The 20626-nt window shown below is 38.7% G+C and overlaps 2 protein-coding genes across 2 annotated transcripts in view; one reads left to right on the top strand and one right to left on the bottom strand.

The window, feature by feature from the left end:
* DCAF13 (DDB1 and CUL4 associated factor 13) overlaps positions 1 to 715 on the bottom strand; it is a 28256-nt gene extending 27541 nt beyond the window's left edge. Inside the window, 2 exon segments of the mRNA XM_004093074.3 lie at positions 179 to 599; positions 601 to 715. Coding sequence (XP_004093122.1) covers positions 179 to 599; positions 601 to 705 — 526 coding nt within the window. The 5' untranslated portion in view covers positions 706 to 715.
* On the top strand, positions 456 to 17124 carry SLC25A32 (solute carrier family 25 member 32). Its single transcript, XM_003256086.4, has 7 exons — positions 456 to 912; positions 7980 to 8130; positions 10898 to 10983; positions 12438 to 12598; positions 13711 to 13824; positions 14104 to 14249; positions 15220 to 17124. The coding sequence occupies exons 1-7, from the start codon at positions 759 to 761 to the stop codon at positions 15353 to 15355; spliced, it is 948 nt and encodes a 315-aa protein (XP_003256134.1). The 5' UTR covers positions 456 to 758; the 3' UTR covers positions 15356 to 17124.
* Positions 17125 to 20626: the final 3502 nt, after the last annotated feature.

Below are 20626 nucleotides of genomic sequence, written 5' to 3'. Positions count from 1 at the left end.
ACTTGCTATCCATGCAGTTCCGCAGCGACTCTGTAAGCACAAAGTTTGCCTTAGCGAAAGGTAACCGAAAAAGAACCAGACCGGAGTGCCAGCCTCCCTCGGCTTTACTACGCGAAAGCCGAGGCTAGACCCAAGGACTTGCGGAAAGCGTCTCTTTCTCCCTACCAACTTATCTTACCTCTCTGTAAGTCCAACTTGGTTTCGCGGACATAATTGTCCGGATTCCGGCTCAGCATCTTCACCTTCATCTTGGTTGCTCTTCCGGCCGGACTCCACGAGCTCTTTGCTACGAGTTCCGCCCACCGCCACCCCCTCCCACAGGCGACTTCCGTTTTTCCCAGACTACTTCCAGTCACGTGACTCGCGGAGCGGCGGCCGGCTGGCTCAACTGGATCCTGCGGCGCTCCGTAGTTTTGCCGGCAAACGTTAGCAAGGGGCGGTCCTTTAGCTGTGCAGTCGCTTCCGCGTCTGTGGGCTGGAGCATTTGTGGGCGAGGCAGGGCGGAGACTCGGGAGAGGCTGGCACCTCCCCTCCATCGCGCTTTCCGCCGGCGTGACGTAGCAGCTGTGACCCATTCTTGCCCCCTCAGTACTAGAGTCTCGCGGCTTCGCTCACGCGCCTTGGGCATAAGAGTCCTCTCGCTGGTACCGGAGGTGGACTTGCGCTCACAGGGGGCGACTGTCGCCACGGCGGCGGCCACTGCATCGCGTCCCACCTCCGCGGCCCTGGGCGCCGTGGTGTCGGCGGGCCCCGAACCTATGACTGGCCAGGGCCAGTCGGCGTCCGGATCGTCGGCGTGGAGCACGGTATTCCGCCACGTCCGGTATGAGAACCTGATAGCAGGCGTGAGCGGCGGCGTCTTATCCAACCTTGCGCTGCACCCGCTCGACCTCGTGAAGATCCGCTTCGCCGGTAAGAGCCCGCCCAGACACCGGGCTGCATCCTCTCACTGTCAGCCCGAACTGGGTGGTAACGGTTCAGAAGGAGGCCTGGATCTCTTCCGCCTTTTCCGTTCTAGGGGGAGGAGGAGCGTTGAAGGGGGTGCTGTCCGCGTTGGCTAACCTGAACTAGATTTGAGGAAATGGTGCTTGGTAGAGGGGTCGGCCTGCGATCTTCCCCGTTCCTCAAGACTAAGAGAGGGGGCGTGTATGTAGAGAAGTCTGAGAAAAAACATCCTCATTGGCAGAGAAGATGGGATTCAAAGCCTGATTTGTAAAATAAAGAAGGGATTGTCACATTTTAAGGTTTAGTCCTCACACGTGCAAATCATTCACTCTTGGAGGAACTTTGAAATCTTAGCATACCCACGTGGTTTGGCAGCTCGACTAGTATTGGGATAGAGCGTAATCTTCAGCGAATGGTTGGGAGTAGATTTGGAAAAGAATTCTCTTGAATGTTTGCTTTTTGGCGTTTATAGAATTGTACAAGTTCCTGTGAAAAAATAGGTAGCTAGAATCGAAATACTATTTTAAGTGTATTAGATGAATTGAGTATGTTGAAATTAACAAAGCATTTTAGGAGTTAAACTCAACACTAAAGTCTGGAAAGAGTTTCAAAGATGATCTTTGATAACTGAAATTGCAGAACATAGTTTCCAAATAAAGTTATTACAAGTTCTGCCTTGAGAATTAAATCTACAGAAATTATTTTAGCATTAGGTAATTCAGTTCACTTGATTTATATTCTCTTAATATTTGTAGACTGCAGTATGGGCTACAGACGTATCTAATAAAGTTCTTGCCTTCAGGGAACTTAGAATTTAATTGTAGGCGTTAGACTTAGTCATATAAAAGATAATTCTAGACAACATAAAATCAAGAAATACAAACACAAAATATAAATACAGGTAAACCGTCAAGAAAATTCTACATTGCTGATGGCCATATGTATCTTTAAGGTTCAATGGAAGATTGGGGCTTGGGGTTTCCCATAGAAGGGCTAATATTTTGACAGCTGGAGAGAAAGCAAGAAGCCGTTCTATGAAGGAAAATCATCGAAAATTATGGAGTATTATCTCTAGAAAAAACACCACAAAGGCATATAATTTCATGAAGTTTTATGATGCATGCATAAATAATTATGTTATTGACAAGTGATCTTTATCGAGTATTTACTAGGAGCAAGGCAGTGAACTATGCTTTAGATGCATTATCTCATTTATTATCCTGTAAAGCTATTCACAGGAACAATCCTGTGAGTTTATGATATCTGCTATACAGATGAGGATAACAGAAGTTGACTAACTTGCCCAAGTCACAAGTTTATAAAGATGGATCTGGGATTTAAACCCAGGTAATCTAACTCTGGAACCCTCTGGCACTTAACCCATCACCATATTACCTCTATAAGTACCTGTTATACAATGATTTGAACATTAGAAGAATTTTAGACTTGGCTGCAGGTGCAGGCGTGTATGACTTGGTGTCTCTCTTCAGTAGCATTTTATCTAGGAGCAGAAGAGGTGATAGTCGAGGTGATCATTGAAGAATAGTGTGGTTGGCCTGATGAGTTTAGACAGTGCTTTGAAGCATATCATTCCTGAGGACAGGGAATTCTTGGTACCTGAGAAGATTAATAGTCTTGATGAATTGGGAAGAATATTAGGAGACTAAGGGGCTGAGGTGACAGATAAAAGGATTGAGTTTGGATTGGAGGCCTAAATTAAAGATCTAGGAGTGGAAGCAGGACTTTGTAATAATAAAGCTTACAGTGTAGCTGTGAAATGGTGATAGGAGGAAAATTTAAGAAGATGAATAATGAAATAAAAATTTATTGATTATCAACATCGATGCTGAATAACATACTATAGTTTTTATGCTTCCATGTAATTAAACTCATTTAATAAAGTTAAAATCTAATGATGACAGGGTGTGGGGGTTAATTCTGAATGCATGTGCTATTAAACCAAACCTGGAATTTTTCTGTGAGTTCAAGTATAAATTGGAACTCAGAGGTGTCTAGAGTGGTAGAAAGATTAGAAATTACTTCATATGAAAAATGACTGGAGGAACTAGTTTAGCTCGGGAGAGAAAAAAACCTCAAGATATTTAGAGAACTTCCATGTGGGAAAGGGGGCTGCCTTATTGTGGGTTGATCCTAAGGTCAGACAAAGGTTGAGTGGAAATTACAGGGAAGCAGATTTTGGTTTGGCAACGTGGTAGTGCTCAGAAATGAAATTGATGATGACCAGAAGTGGTTCAGATAGTAGTTGGATGACAGAAGTTAGAAGATATTCTTGTATTAGGTGGAAAGATTGGATTGGATGATGATTCAGGCTCCTTCTAACTTTACTATGTAATTTTAAACCCTCAAGAATGATGAGAGAGCCCCAACAAAGAATGAGATATAAAAATAGTAATTTTTTCAAATACCCAAAAGCCTAATCTGCAAGTTAAAGTTATGTGTGAGCTTTTGCAAAGAATGTAGACAGTATGACTATATCCAAAATATTAAGGAACCAAAACATAAAATTCAGTAACAGTAGTGCAGAATAAAGTTGTATAAGTATGTGGTATCACAAGACCCAGTAGCATAAATAAACTAGTACTTATAGAGTGCTTGCAATATGTCAGGCATAATTCTAAGAGCTTTATATGTACTAACTCATTTAATCCTTTATAATTTTTAGAGTTAGTTTCTGTTCTTTTTTCCTATGGTACAGAAAAACTCAGGCACAGAGCAATCAACTGACTTACGCAGGGTTGCAAAGTAATTGCTAGAACTAGGATTCAAGCTCAGAAAGTCTGTTTCCATAACATATGCTGTTAGTTTGAAACCATGAGTGGGTAGTTTGGTATAGCTAAAGGGTAAATTAAAATGCTAGAGATGAAAATAAAGAATGATTCCAGAAAGTTAAGCTGCCAGATTGACGTTATCTTTTATGCCATGTGAAAATGGAAACTGGCAGTAGAACCACAACCCTTAGTAGAGCAGGTTGTTAGGAATGAGAGATCAGGGCTAGTAGCACAGGGATGGCAGTTGAAGCCACTTAATGGTTGAGACACCACCCCTGTTTGGTGGAAATTGTGCCTATGAATCAGCATTTAAGGATGGGCAGAGAAAAGGGGGCCAAGGAAATTTATTGGCGAAGAAGCAAGAGGACATTCAAGAAAATGTGGTGTTAAATGAGCCAGAAGAGAGGGATTTACACGATATCAGGTGTATTAAGGGGTTCTTAAGAGAGGACTCCAAAGTGCCTTGAAGGTTCTTAATGAGAGCGCTTGCAGTAATTGGTAAAGCTCAAACCAGATTGCAGTGGGGGTGAGAGAGTCCCTGCTGAGATTGTCTGGGGACCAGGGAGGGGCTGGTTTTCTCATTGCAGACGCTTACCTGATAAGGAGGCACTGGGATCAAAGAGGAAATACTTAGGAGAGACTTAAGTCTATTTAAATACTAATGGGAAAGAACTGAAATCAAGGAAGAGATTGGGAAATGGAGGCAGGAGGATAAGGAGTAAGGTGTCTAACTAAGGGGGGTTATCTGAAGAAGCAGGATCTAGAACAAGCCTTTTTGACCAGAACGCTTAGTAGGAAATAAATTTTACCTTTGCTATCCACACACAAACATTACTGAAACACAAGTTTCATGAAACATTACTTATCCTTACTACTTGTAATGTCATTTATATTTGTTTTCAATTCTAGTCTGGTTTTAAAGAAAGATACTGGCAATCTGTTCAATTGGTTTCTTGATTCATCTGCGTTTTAAAAACACCAATATAGAGCACAGGTACGGGGGAGATTAATTTCATTAAGAGAGACAAACTCTTAATTGTCACAGAGGAAAGGAGGGGTAAAACTAACAACCAGCAAATGAAACAGGTTGTGTTAGGGTGATAGTGCTAGGTGATAATTTTTTAAAAGTCATTATATTGTCTTTCTTTGAAAATGAATTTAAAATTAGTGTCCTGTCTTGGCTCCTTTCTGTACACCAAACTTTTTATCTTCAGCTTGTGTCCATTGGCATTTTTTTAGTGCTATGATAGGCCGTTGTAAGTTATTTGATAGGTACTTAGTTCTACATACTAATTTGTTAGTGGCAAATGTTTTTAAAACGATCAAGGGGTCATTTAAGCCACCCATTGTTCCCCTACTTTTTTGGCACCAGGGACTGATTTCATGGAAGACAATTTTTCCATGAATGGGGGTGGAGGAGGTATGGATGATTTCAGGATGAAACTGTTCCACCTTAGATCATCAGGCAATAGATTCTCATAAGGAGTGTGCAGCCTAGATCCCTTGCATGTGCAGTTTACAATAGGGTTCGAGATTCTGTAAGAACCTCATGCCACCACTGATCCGACAGGTGGCAGAGTTCAGGCAGTAATGCAAGCAATGGGGAGCAGCTGTAAGTACAGATGTAGCTTCGCTCGCACTCCGCCCACCTAGCTCACCTCCTGCTGTGACCCAATTCCTAACAGGCCCTGGATTGGTACCGGGAGTTGGGGGACCCCTGATGTAGACCAAAAAAATTTACCGTGTTTTATCTATATAACAATTTTAATTTTACATTAGGGAGATTATAGTTCAGCATTGGTTTATACCTATGAAAAGAACAGGTAGTGTTTTTATAGTTGGTTTTGCTTTTTACCTCAAGAGAGAAATGGTATTGTGAGTTTATTGAGAGGAAAATGGAAAGTTCTTAGAAAAAGCGATCTATACGGAAGAATGAGACACACAGAATCCAGGGGAAGCATCAGAAAGTTTATAAATTACACAGGAAAACATTTCTCAAGAGCCTGTCGTTCTGCTGCCTGCCTTTAAACTTGTTGTCTTATATAAACCTCAAAAAACCCTGTGAGGTACATGACTTATTCCCATTTTATAAGTGAGGATGCTGAAGCTCAGAAAGGGTAAGACCATGTAGCGAATTAGGGAAGTTACGTATGAAACCCAGGTCTTCTGACAAAACCTGATGTACTTTAATCTCCCTTCATGCTGTAACATTGGCAGGTTAATGATGAAAGAAATTGACTTTTCCCCCTTTGCCTGGCAATGGTAGATAGTGATTCTTCCTTGCCAGGCTGGATTATACACAGTGAGGTAGTGGCAAGGGGACAGTGAACCAGGGATGCTCATATGGCTAGTGGAGTGTAATTTACATAAACTTTCTGGAAGGCAGGTTCAATACGTATTTGTAACTTAAGTTTATACCCATTGACCCATATCAGTTCCCTTTCTAATAACTAATTCTAAGGCAGTAATAAGCGTTCATGCAAATTGTTGTACGGAATGTTCTTTAGAGGACTTTTTATAATAGCCAAAAAAAAAAAAAAAAAAGAATTCGTATGTCAGATGGAGAAATGACTGTGTAAATCATGGGATATCTATAAGATGGAAAACCATAATGTCATATGTTAAAATCTTACTTGGGGGAATCTGTTGAATAACAAGGGGGAATGCTCACAAATAATCCTGAGGGGAAAACAAAGCTGTATACAAAATTATATATAGTAAAATTACAAGTTTGGATATCCTGTAGTATAATGTAGAATGGTATGCATAATGTAGAATGCTGTTGCCAATTACTGAGATACTTAATACTCTACTTATAGAATTAAGTGATTTTTCAAAGCAGTAAATAAATAATTGATACTGTATTATTCCTTGTGGTTTTCTATAACCTGCTCACACCTTTGTAATTAGTCCTTTTAACTACCCCTCATGCCCTAGAGTTACCCTATTTTGAATGTGCTTTCTGTTTCCTACAGAGAGATGAAATGAAAAAGTGCCAGATTTATAATCTAGATTATATTTTTTACAAAATTGGCAAGAAGACTACTTTAAATGCTGATGATGCTAGTTGAAAACTGATGGTATCTCAAAGTAGGATGATGGCAGTGTGAACTGAGACATAGACAGGTGCAAGAGTAATTTGTGATGTAGAATCAGAAGGACTTGTTATTTGATAAAAAGGGGTGGGAGGGAGGAGGGTTCATGGATAGTCCCCAGGTATCTGGTGTGGGCATCTTATGTAGATGATGATGGCGTTCGTTGAGTTATATGGAACACTCAAGTAAGAGCAGCTTCAGAAGGAATGGGGAAAACTAGTTCAATTTTGGATATGTTCAAGTGAAATGCTTTTCTACTTTCTACTTGGATTTTGATGTATGTTGGTGGGGAGGATAGAAAGAATTTCAAGGAGAAAAAGTTTACCCCATCCTCTGCATTTTCTTTCCTGCCACTCCTCAGTCTTGCTAGTATTCGATATAAATTGAGGCTCCTAGCTAGTTTATTTTTTGAGTAATATTTTTTAACATTCAAATCCTTAACCTTGGAGCAAAAACAAAACCTGAGTGTTGAAACCTAGTTACCTAGGTTTAGTATGCCCTCAATAAACACTTGAATAATGCCCTCAACACTTGAATATGCCCTCGATAAACACTAAGCCTAGTTACCTAGGCTTAGTATGCCCTCAATAAACACTTGAATAAATTCATGAATGTAGTAGTTTTAAAATATTAAGGCCTGGGCTGGGCATGGTGGCTCATGCCTATAATCCCAGCACTTTGGAAGGCTGAGGTGGGTGGGTCACCTGAGGTCAGGGGTTTGAGACCAGGCTGGCCAACATGGTGAAACCCTGTCTGTACTAAAAAAAAAAAAAAAAAAAAAATACAAAAATTAGCTGGGCATGGTGGTGCGTACCTGTAATCCCAGCTACTAGGGGAGCTGAGGCAGGAGGATTGCTTGAACCTGGGAGGCAGAGATTGCAGTGAGCCAAGATCGTGCCACTGCACTCCAGCCTGGGCAATAGAGCGGGACTGTGTCGCAAAAATATATGTTTTACATATTTTTATATATATATTTATATCAATATATATAATATATATATAAAAGCCTGGAAAATAATTTTTTCTACCTAAAAAAGTTTTTCTTCCAAGTTTATCTCCTTTATATAACCAATTGTACAGCATCTGTATTTATATGTGATACAGAGCTAGAACTTTGTTCTTACCTGACTTTGTGTATCCCTTGATGCAGTGAGTGATGGATTGGAACTGAGACCGAAATATAATGGAATTTTACATTGCTTGACTACCATTTGGAAACTTGATGGACTACGGGGACTTTATCAAGGAGTAACCCCAAATGTATGGGGTGCAGGTTTATCCTGGGGACTCTACTTTTTCTTGTGAGTAGATTTGGGAGATTTTACAGTATTAAATAAAAAAGGAATTTTTGTTTTTAGTGATTTTTACATGTAAATGTAAAATGATGAAATAAGATGAGTCATTTAATCAGTTTCTCTGAATTGGAAGGATCAGAAAGAACAAAATGGCTTATTAGTTATTTGATTAGTTTGATTCAAAATGGCTTATTAGTTTATCAGATGCCTATTAATAGCTAATGGCTTATTAGCTATTATCAGAGGCATTATTTGGTCTGGAAGAAAGTTCTTAACAGGAAAAAGGTGAAGAGATGAGGTGGAATGATACTTTTAGAGAAGCCATTTCTGTGAGGTGCATTCAGGAAGATGAAATGTATAACTGATTACTTTTGTAAGCTAAATACATATTAAAGAGAGCTTTTTATTTTAGTTAAAGCCATTTGAAAAACAGCCAACTCCAGATAATTCACAATGAAATTGTAGGGCCCCTTCGGTGTTGTATTAGGTGTTTTGGCCATATCAGTACATACTCGTGAGCATTTCTAATTAGAGTCAAAATATTACTAGATTAGAAAAAGTTGAATCAGTCAGTTTGTTATTTATTAGTAGTTTTGGAAAGTATTGTAGAGACTGGAAGAGCCTGCAACTGTTGTCCAAAATGAATCCTGTGGATTTCAGCTCTCTTTGGTATTCAATTTTGATAAAGATTGTTTAAATAACTAAGTTATTTTCTCCATTTATCAGAGATTAGTTCCAGAGTGTCCCAAATAGAAAATTTTATAAATACTGAAGTATCATTAATTACTTGTTTATCCTCAACCAGATTCCCAAGATATTTGAGATGGCTTACAAAAAAACATTTGTTTATGATGAAGGTGGAAAAGCAGAGAGGATAGACCTTAGGGTCCTCATATAAATAGGTACCACAGGAAATCCCTGTTGGGAACAGAAAGCAAAAGCCAGTGCATGGCCGAAAGGGTTTGAGGCAAATTGTTTCTTCTTGTTTGACCTGCCCTATCATCTTCCCAGCTCATTCCTTTCCTTACTCCTTCACCAGTCAGATATCATCACCATTTAAAGTAACTGCTGTCACCTGCCTCCTGAAGAGACCATAGAAAGTTCCTGTGGCAGGCACATTCAGCTTATTTAGTGAACAAGAGCATGGTCACAAAGCATCATCACACTGTATTGCAGGAGCATGTGCTGCTCTGAGCATGCCTCTGTTCCGTGAAACTGAAACCATGAATTAGGAAGCTTTTCTTTGCTTCAACAGGTTTCATTTTTAGGAAAACATCAGTATCTAGTGTATTTGCCTTTGTCTTCTTTGTGTCATATATTTTGCTTGATCTCCCAAAAGTTTATGGCAGTATCCAAACCAATCTTAAAATATCTTTTAAGTGAAAGCAAAATAAAATTCAGCCTTAAAATTGTTTAAATATTTTTTCTCTTTTTCTTCTCTTTAGAGAGGTGTGTGTGAAACTATATACACACACACACACCCCTTGACATATATATATATGTGCGTGTGTGTATATAGATATGTATATATGTATATATTGATATGTTTATGTTTATGTACATATATATATATATACACACACATATACTTCATGAATTTGAGTTGTATGGATTCTTCAAGACAGCTTCTAAGGGCAAGCCATATAAAATTTTTGTGATAAGAATTTCTTGGGCCAGGTACAGTGGCTCACACCTGTAATCCCAGCACTTTAGGAGGCCAAGGTGGGAGGATCACATGAGTCTGGGAGTTCAAGACCAGCCTGGGCAACGTAGTGAGACCTCCATCTCTTCAAAAAATTTAAAAAAGAATTAGTCTGGCATCATGATGCTGCATGCCTGTAGTCTTAGCTAATTGGGAGGCTGAGGCAGGAGGATTGCTTGAGCCTAGGAATTCAAGGTTTCAGTGAGCTATGATTATGTCACCACACTCCAGGCTGGGTGATAGAGTGAGACTCTGTCTCTAAAAAAAAAAAAAAGAAATAATATGTTCACTTGACATCGTCATCCAAGAGAAAAGTAGAAATTGGCATTAAAGGAAATAGGCTGATTTGACTCCCTTACTCTGAAACATTTAATGGATATTTTCTACCAAATAAAATGCAAATCTCAATCTACCACTCAAGTGTGGCCAACTTTCCGTGTCTTCTCACCCACCCTTATTACTTTTCACCATGCTCATCTTTTTCCCTGTTGAAACTGTGCCTGTCTCAATACCCAGCTCAATACTACCTCCTACACAAAGCCTTCTGTGATCTCAGTCATAATTCCTGAATTTCGTCTATTGTCAGTGTTGTCTTTTGTTATGATTATTTGTGTGCCACTTAATAGTCCTTATTAATTTGTTAAGAAAACTTCATCACTTGTTTATATTTTTATCATCTATTAGAAAGCTAACTATAGTACCTGGACATAGGTGCTCAGTATATATTTGTTAGGTACCCCTTCTTTGGTCCCTTTTGTCTTTTATGGCCAGTCTGTGTACCACTACTGTACTCTCCACTCCTCCCAGTTTCCCTGTCTTTTGAAATTAATTGTTGAGTGTCTGATTAAAATATTTTACATTTGTATTGCTAGCCATATTCATTTGAGAGGGAGGGGTGGTATAATCTTGCAGCAAACCACTTCCAGCAAATTCATTCTTGAAAAAGGTCTCATTTTATGGTTGCATTATGCATTGACTTGCTTTTGGGGTACTGCTGTTGACTTACATACACTTTAAAACAGACTTAATGACACCTATTCAAATTAAACTGCTCACATTTAATTCTTTTAGTTACAATGCCATCAAGTCATATAAGACAGAAGGAAGAGCTGAACGTTTAGAGGCAACAGGATACCTTGTCTCAGCTGCTGAAGCTGGTAAGGGAATGTGTGAAATATAAAAATGTCACCTTCGAAACTTAATTTTCAGTTTTTGTTTTTGATTTTTTTTCTTTGAACACCTGAGTTTAAATATGCCCATCTAACTATATTAAATCAGTTATATGGAATTTCTGGGTTTTTTGTTTGTTTGTTTTTTGGTTTTTGGTTTTTTTTTTTTTTTTTTTGAGACAGAGTTTCACTCTTGTCGCCCAGGCTGGAGTGCAGTGGCGCTATCTCGGCTCACTGCAACCTCTGCTTTCTGGTTTCAAGCGATTCTCCTGCCTCAGCCTCCCGAGTAGCTGGGACTACAGGCACATGCCACCACGCCCAGCTAATTTTTTGTATTTTTAGTAGAGACGGGGTTTCACCATGTTGGCCAGAATGGTCTCGATCTCTTGACCTCGTGATCCGCCCGCCTCTGCCTCCCAAAGTGCTGGGATTACAGGCGTGAGCCACTGCGCCTGGCTGTTATATGGAATTTCTTAGCAGAAATTCTTATGATTACTCTGTGCAGATTTCAAGAATTTTACTTATGACAGAGTGGTAAAGTTTAGAAAAGTTATGAATCCCTAATGGCTTAAAATGATTTGGTATAGTGTTTCTTTAAAGTATAATTTTAGTTTTCAAATTATACAATTTAGTAGCCTTGTTTAATTGCCTCACTTATGTATACTATCCACAAGGAAAAAACAGTAAGAGCCATAAGTCTTTATAACTCCTACTTTAATACCTTGATTTCTTAATGTTTGATTAATCAAAAACTACTTAATCATTTTTTAACACATAGCCAGTAGCAAAAACCTGAGTCATAACAGGACCAAATATTTGCTGAATAAAGGACTACTTAGGAAACCTGGCAAATGAAAAACTTAATCAGATGAATTTTTTTATAAAATTGTCACTCTATAAAGGATGTAAAATGCGACTTACTTTATTACATAATTATTTAATTTTTGAGGGATAGTAGTTACTTTGGATTTGAGGAAGATTGTGATAAAGTTGGGGTAGATATATGTGTCACATGCACAGATTATTGGGGTGCCAGATTCCTGGTCCTTTTCGCCTATCTTCAACCCCTCTGGGATTATACCATGTGCTACACCTAAGGTCTGTATCTGCTTACCATCTGTTCTCTGCACCAGGCCATGTTGTTTAGGAGTCAAGACATTTTTGCTATCCTTACACTTCAAAGAGAAAGCATTTCACATTTCCATCTCCCTTTTAATTTACCTCTTGCTAACTGCATGAGGAACTTTTTATGACGACCAAAAACGACGTCTACCTTTTGACCCTAAGACTGTGCCTCAGAAACTACATTTCACAGTTTCAGATATGGTCCTGTGCATTATCTTTTTTTTTTTTTTTTACATAAATGTACTGTTTCTAATTTGGGTTGTCATAAGTGCAAAAGTATCTGTATGCTGAATAATCTTATTGAAATCTCATTTTAGGAGCCATGACCCTCTGCATTACAAACCCATTATGGGTAACAAAAACTCGCCTTATGTTACAGTATGATGCTGTTGTTAACTCCCCACACCGACAATATAAAGGAATGTTTGATACACTTGTGAAAATATATAAGTATGAAGGTGTACGTGGATTATATAAGGTAACAAATTATCAATATATTTTAAATAACTGAAAATTTGAATTTCCATTGGCTCTCTTGTCTTAGTTCTGAATGACCTGTAGTAAGTCCTAAAAAGAAGCCACACTTAGGCAAAAAACAATTTAATGAAAACTGAAATATAGTTAATAATACTGAAATTGTACTTTAAGCTGTTTGTCCCCATTAACATAGGATGTATCATCATGACATTGGTGGGCATGAGATCTGTCTAAAACTTTGTCAAGTTTCTATTTGATAAGTTACACAACCAGGTCACTTATTCCTTACTCCATTCTTTGGAAGCTGTGGTCTCTTGGGAACCTGGGATAATGTAGACTGGAGAAGACATTAGCAGTTCTAACAGGATCTTATTTTACTGAGTTTTTTTATTCATCTCAAATCTTACATAAATTTAAAAATAACAAAACAATCAAACCCAGCCTTTTGCCTGTTGTAATATTTAAAAAATTTCTTCCTAGTGTCAGATCGGTTTTCTGATTTTATAACTCCTTTTTATTTTCCCCTTTTCTACCTTCTATTCGTATCTATTGCTTATGCCCATAAAGAAATTTTTAGGCATACATAGGTTAAAATCAAAATTAGACACATTGAATTTCAGTTTGTTTATCAAGAATTGAGTAATAGCTTTTAAAATCATTTTAAGGCTGATATGATTTTACTGACCTATAAGCAAGAATTTTATAAATATATTACTTAATTTTATGTTTTTTCATCACTTTCTGCCTTATTCTTTCAGAATACCTATGCTGAGTTCATTGATTTACCATTACCTTTAGTTTCTTAACTTTACGGAATTTAGTTTCCCACTCACACCTCAAATCTTGACAGTGTGGGTCTTCTTTATATGTATACTGTTTAAAGAAAAACTAATATATGAACATCCAAACCTTTAAAAATAAAGTAGAAGAGAATACTACCCTTTCTTTATATTACTACAAGTTTTTAACCCCATATTTTAAAAATGTGATTTGTGCAAAATTAAATGAATTTGCTGAAAATGCTGTAATGAGAGAGAAGAGAAAGTATTTTACTTAAATATATTGTTCTTCAAACGTATGTTGTTTTGCTTTTTAAAAATAATTCTCTTGTAGGGATTTGTTCCTGGGCTGTTTGGAACATCACACGGTGCCCTTCAGTTTATGGCATATGAATTGCTGAAGTTGAAGTACAACCAGCATATCAATAGATTACCAGAAGCCCAGTTGGTAAGATGGTTCTTGTAAAAATGATATCATTTCCTTTTATGGGTATTTAATAGGTAGAACTTTCTGTCATGCTTACTTTGGTGGTAGTGCTATGATGATGAGTACTGGCTCTGCCACTGATTTAATTTATAGTTAAATATTTATAGGCCAAAGCCACACAAATGTCAAAAATAGAATCCCTTAAAGATTCATTTAAATGTTTTTTGTATAGAATTTTAACTTCTGTATTTTTAAAGAAATCCTGTCTAAAGAAAAAACTGTTTTGTGTTGCCATTTTAGAGCACAGTAGAATATATATCTGTTGCAGCACTATCCAAAATATTTGCTGTTGCAGCAACATACCCATATCAAGTCGTAAGAGCTCGTCTTCAGGATCAACACATGTTTTACAGTGGTGTAATAGACGTAATCACAAAGACATGGAGGTGAGAGCATGTGCTATATCAAAAATTGCTTTGACAAGTTACCTTGCATATCTTAGACCATCCTGTTGATACTAGTTTTATAGCAAAGTCCAGTTTGCTGTGGTGAAAACATGATTGGTGGTCCCTGCTTTCCCAATTATTACATATGTGACCATGGACTTAATCTCTCTGAGGCTTAATTTCTTCATTTGTAAAGTAAGACTTTCTAGACTAATAGGTTGTTATAAGAATCAAATTAAATGTGTGAAAATGTTTTGGAAAATAAAATTTAGGTGTTATAAAATACCTGAATGGTATTGAATGTAAGAAGTCATAAGCCTAGCTTAATACATTCAAGAAGGCTCCACACCTGCTACTGCCACCATAACTTTTGCAAATACTTGTTTCCATATATGAAAGAGATGTTTGTTCTTCAGTATGAGACTAGTTAAATTATTACAGGCAGACATCACCATATTTCCCTTTAATTCTAAAGTAACAGAGCAGAACATTTAGGATGTTTAAATTTAATTCGATTCAATAAATATTTAATGAGCACCTAAGTAACAAATTTCTAGGCCATATTCCATATTATTGGCATTAAGGAAATAAAGTTTTATATTTGTATGTGCTGTATTTAATGTTGGCTAGCATTTATCCAAGCTATGAGGTTTTTTAATGCCTACATTAGGTCAATTAAAATTCCTGCCTGTTCATACATTTAAAAGCATTTGAAAGATAGCTAATTGAAAGCACTTTTTAGTTCAGTTTTGAGGTGTCCCTACCCTCTCTTATTCAGTCCATCCATAAAAGGAATGTAAATCCCTACAAATGGCTTATAAACTACATTACTTTAGGACATTGAAAACATGAACTTAAGTCAGAGTGAGGTTTGACTGCTGCTTGCTCCATGCCTTGTGTCAGTTAAAACTTTCGTGTTTTCAAGCTAGCTCTATACAGCATTAAGCATTATCTATTTTTCCCTCTAAAGGAAAGAAGGCATCGGTGGATTTTACAAGGGAATTGCTCCTAATTTGATTAGAGTGACTCCAGCCTGCTGTATTACCTTTGTGGTATATGAAAACGTGTCACATTTTTTACTTGACCTTAGAGAAAAGAGAAAGTAAGCTCAAAGAGGACAATTCCAGTATATCTGCCCAAGGCAGCAACAAGCTGTTTTGTGTTTAAGGCATAAAAGAAGAATTCTGCATAGAAACATGGCTCATATTCGAAACTGGTCTATAGTCATTAGAAACCAGAGAACTGCTAAGTCTTCTGCAATGTTTTTCTGCTTTTTGCCTTCCCCCATATATATGGAACTTGGCTACCTCTGCCTGAAATGGCTGCCATCAACACAATGTTAAAACTGACACGAAGTGTAGAGTTTCACAGATTTCTATGTTTTATTGGTGGAAGCTGATTTGCAACATTTGCTAAATGGATTAGATGAATGTACTTCTTTTTTGTGAGCTTACTTGCCTGGATTGCTTTAAAATTAACCTTTGTGCAATACCAAGAAAATGGCTCCTTAAAAGAATGTCTTTGTACGTCTCAAGGTAAATTGAGGATTTACTGAATAAGATGTTGACCAAATCCAGACCATTTTATTTTATTTTTTTATTTTTTGAGATGGAGTCTTGCTTTGTCGCCCAGGCTGGAGTGCAGTGGTGTGATCTCGGCTCACTGCAAGCTCCGCCTCCCGGATTCACGCCATTCTCCTGCCTCAGCCTCCTGAGTAGCTGGGACTACAAGCACCTGCCACCATGCCCGGCTAACTTTTTTTTATATTTTTAGTAGAGACGGGGTTTCACCGTGTTAGCCAGGATGGTCTCGATCTCCTGACCTCGTGATCCGCCTGCCTCGGCCTCCCAAAGTGCTGGGATTACAGGCGTGAGCCACCACGCCTGGCCAGACCATTTTAGAATTGGGAAATTTTAGTGAGAAAAAATGCACTGTAAATATGCTTTAGTTTTAATTCAATTGGGATGCACTACCTAGCGAAAATTGAGAAACTATATACTTCTCAGAGAAATATCTGACATCTATTGTCATTCCATTGCTAATTTTTTTCCCCAGAGGCTTCCATAATTTAAAATAAAATCCTAGATCCAGTTCTTGTTTTTTGGCATAAATACTTAATCTATTTTAAATTTATAAAATCTGAACTTCTAGGATCCAGCTGTGTCAACCTTTATTTAGCATATATAGCTGTAAATCACTTATTACAGATGCTAAATAGATAACCTTTTACAGATGCTGAAATGTTTGGGATGTGTTTGTTGACAAAGTGAATGGAAATGAGAAACTTTATACTTTAGTTTTCAGATATATGGATCTAGATCCCAAATAAATGATTAATCTTCATTGGTTTCTCAAATTCAGGTTGAAATACAAATTAATAGCCTTTATTGATTTTACTTTTATGAGTCATTGTAGACATCTATAAATATAAAAGGGCCTGTTCCCAAAGGATGCCAGAATACTAGAATTTTTATTTATTGTAAACATCCACGAGTGCTGTTGCACTACCATCTATTTGTTGTAAATAAAACAGTGTTGTTTTCAAAGCCATCTTTAAATAGTTCTTTAAAAATAGGTCTATTTTTTTATATTTTGGAAAAGGCATTGTTTTTAAAGTAAAGATAAAATGATAAGTACCTAATTGTATTTACTGTAATATCTTGTAACATGCAGATGAATGCTTTATAAGTTAAATGTGATGTATTTTTTCATACTTCTGGATTATACTATAATTCATATGAAATCTTGATATTAGTCCCCATATGGAAAAAATGAACTGCAGTTGATATTTGGTGTTTAAGATAGCGCCATTATTTAAATACCGCCTGTGTACTCCCAAATGAATAAAACATAATTCTTGTCCTCTGAGGGCATACAAGCTTGTGTGATAGATAAATATGCATTAAATAATTACAGCTATAGATTAAGAACTTGTAAGGAGCCGGGTGCGGTGGCTCACGCTTGTAATCCCAGCACTTTGGGAGGCCGAGGCGGGCGGATCACGAGGTCAGGAGATCGAGACCACGGTGAAACCCCGTCTGTACTAAAAATACAAAAAAAAATTAGCCGGGCGTGGTGGCAGGCGTCTGTAGTCCCAGCTACTCGGAGAGGCTGAGGCAGGAGAATGGCGTGAACCCGGGAGGCGGAGCTTGCAGTGAGCCGAGATTGCGCCACTGCACTCCAGCCTGGGCGACAGAGCGAGACTCCGCCTCAAAAAAAAAAAAAGAAAAAAAAAAAAGAACTTGTAAGGAATATCTTACAAAGCCTGGTAAGGGTTCTGAGAGAAGAGAACTCAATTTCAGTCATTCAACTACAAATAGTCACTCAACTCCTGCTCTTTGCCAGGTATGGCACCAAGCACTGAGGATATAGCAATAAATAAGCCAGACAATATTCCTGCTCTCAGGGAATTTTCATCTTGGTGTAAGTGACAGAAAAGGAAATATATGCATAATATAATTTCAGGTATTTAATGCTATAAATAAAACTACAGCGGAACTGGGGGATAGTGTCACTATCTTAGGTAGTATGGTTGGGGTCAGGAAAGGTCTCTGAGATAGTATTTGGAACATTTTGAAAGAAGTGAGGAAGTGAGCCACAATGAGAGGAAACATTCTAGGCAGAGAGGATAGGAAGTAAAAAGGGCCTGAGGCAGGAATTAAGTTGGCTAGAGGGGATGGGTGAGGAGAGAGAGGAGGTTGGAGAAGTGGCCACTGCATTATGGTGGGAAAGAGCTGAGGTTGGACAGCCAGGCCCTCGGGCTTCAAAATTCAGCTTTCCCATTTTCTGTTTGACCTTAGGCAGATCACTCCAGCCCTCTTTGTCTTAGGTTTCCTGATCTGTAAAATGGTGTCTTAGATCACTTCCTCTGTAACAATGCCGGAGATGGGTTCTTGGGCAAGTGGTTGAGGGAGCACTTTCAGGAGAAATCTGTAATGGAATAAAGCAAGCAGGATAAGGCCGGGGAAGAAGAGTTTCAGGAGTAGTGTAGCCTCAGCCTGACTCATAGGGCACTCTGCTGAATGAATTGGGCCACAGCGTTGTCCTGCCCAGAGGTGAAGGGGCTGAGCCATTAGGTTCCCACGTCAGGCCGTCACTGACCACTGGCTGCAGGGAGAAAGGATGGAGGAGTGACTGGGTACCTCTCGTCAGCCAAGGGCAATCCTCCAAATAAGGGCGGAGGTGTCAGCTCTTACCAGCTAACACCTACAGCAGCTAGGGTATGGGTGCACCAGTCCTGTAAAAGGGGTCTGGGTAAGTCACCAACAGCATCTGTTGCAAATGAGGATATTAAAAGTACATAGCTGTAGGATTATTGAGAGGATTAAATTAATGAATTTTTAAAAGGCGCTTAGTGTGCCTGGGCCAATAAATGTTAGCAGAGACCAGGCCTTGTAGGCCATGGTGAAGAGTTTCGATTGAGAGATCATTCTGGTGACTGTATAGAGGAAACAGGAGAAAGGCAAAAAAGCAGGAATACTAGTTAGGAAGCTTTTACAAATGTCGAGTCATGAGCAGGTGGCAGCTTGGACCTGGTTGATGGAGTCTGAAGTGGTGATTTATAGCTTGGGGGAACTAGAGCAGGGTTCATGGAGGGGGAAACATTTAAGCTGGGCATTGAATGAAGATTCCAGAGGGAACCATGGAAAAAGGAAAGCACAGGTGACCTTCCTTGAACAGTGAGTTGTCAATTAATATGATAATAAAAGGAAAAGGAAGAGAAAGCTGGAAGATTGGGACCAGGACATGAGAACTCTCGGAGCCTGACAGCCTATATGGGCTTTATTGGGTAAAAGAGAAGTAAGAGTAATTAGAGCAGAAAGACATGACTACTGCTTAGGGGTGACACAGGAAGACTGGTCAGATAGGAGGAACAAATTCGAAACAGAAGGTGTTAGTCAACCAATAGATATTTCAGTAGGATGAAGATGGATGCCACTGATAAAGCATATTCAAATTATAGAGGCTAATGACACATTGCAAGCAACTTAGGGAATGGGGTGACTGTAAGTATTTATTTCACTATGGGCTCTTCTTTCCTGGATTTTGGCAGATGAAAGGAAGGTAAAGAACTTTAGCTTGTAAAGGTACTGCAGTTCTACGAAGGAGTGTAGGTAGGAGAGGTTGGCAAAGGGAAAACCAGAACATGGCGGTAGGGAGAACCCTTGAAGATAAAGATACAGGCTAAGGAGATGGGGACGGTGGCTCACGCCTATAATCCCAGCACTTTGCGGTGGCTCACGCCTATAATCTCAGTACTTTGGTAGGCTGAGGCGGGCGGATCACGAGATCAGGAGATCAGGACCATCCTGGCCAACATGGTGAAACTTACTAAAAATAAAACAATTAGGTGGGCGTGTTGGTACGTGCTTGTAATCCCAGCTGCTCTGGAGGCTGAGGCAGGAGAATAGCTTGAACCAAGGAGTCAGAGGTTGCCGTGAGCTGAGATCACGCCACCGTACACCAACCTGGCGACAGAGCGAGACTCTGTCTCAAAAAAAAAATAAATAAACCCAACTTGCTGGAGCTGTGCACCAGAGAATGTAATCAAAGTCAATGGACAATGATGGGTACTATGCCTTGTGAAAAGAAGGCTATCACATTTCAATACATGCTTTTGTAGTCTGACAATATTTAGAAAGTCATGTCTTCTAAACACACTAAAAAAGAAATATCAACTAAAAAGTATGTTGGAATTTATGAGTCATCAGAGTTAATATTTTCTTTTGAATGTGGACACTTCACTTAATATAAAATCCTCCAGATGAAGTATATATTATTACCATTTTTATAACAAGGTCTCTTTAGCTATTGTAAAATAGCTTATAGAAAGAAAATCCTGTGAGATGATTTAGTTACCTTTATGCCTGTTTTCAAAAGATGTGTTAGGTAACATGCAGAAATTATGTCAAGTTTGGGGTTAAAGTCTTAAATTTCATTCTAAAGGACTAAATAGGAGAAAAACTCTGGAAGTACCTGTAATGAATACCTGTTAATTGGCTGCACAGCATCCGTGTCTCTTCTTCCTTCTTGGAGTAGTAGTCTAAAGTTCTTTTTTTGTTGTTTTTTTTTTTTTTTGAGACAGGGTCTCGCTCTGTCACCCAGTTTGGAGTGTAGTGGCGTGATCACGTGATCATAGCTCACTGCAGGCTCAAACTCCTGGACTCAAGGGATCTTCCCACCTCATAACTGGGATTACAGGCATGAGCTACCTCACCTGGCCCCTGCATTTCTTTTTGGAACCTACCCCCTCCCTCCATTCTCAGTTTTGTGATTTAGATGGGATCACCCTCACCTGCACTAGAGATAGGCCCTAATAAACAGAGCCGACCTGAATTTCCATCTCTATTCATAATGAGTGGTTTGGAATTGGCATA

Source organism: Nomascus leucogenys, chromosome 16 (assembly GCF_006542625.1).
Source record: "Nomascus leucogenys isolate Asia chromosome 16, Asia_NLE_v1, whole genome shotgun sequence".
Taxonomy (NCBI): Eukaryota; Metazoa; Chordata; class Mammalia; order Primates; family Hylobatidae; genus Nomascus; species Nomascus leucogenys.
This window is presented reverse-complemented; position numbering and strand designations above follow the sequence as displayed.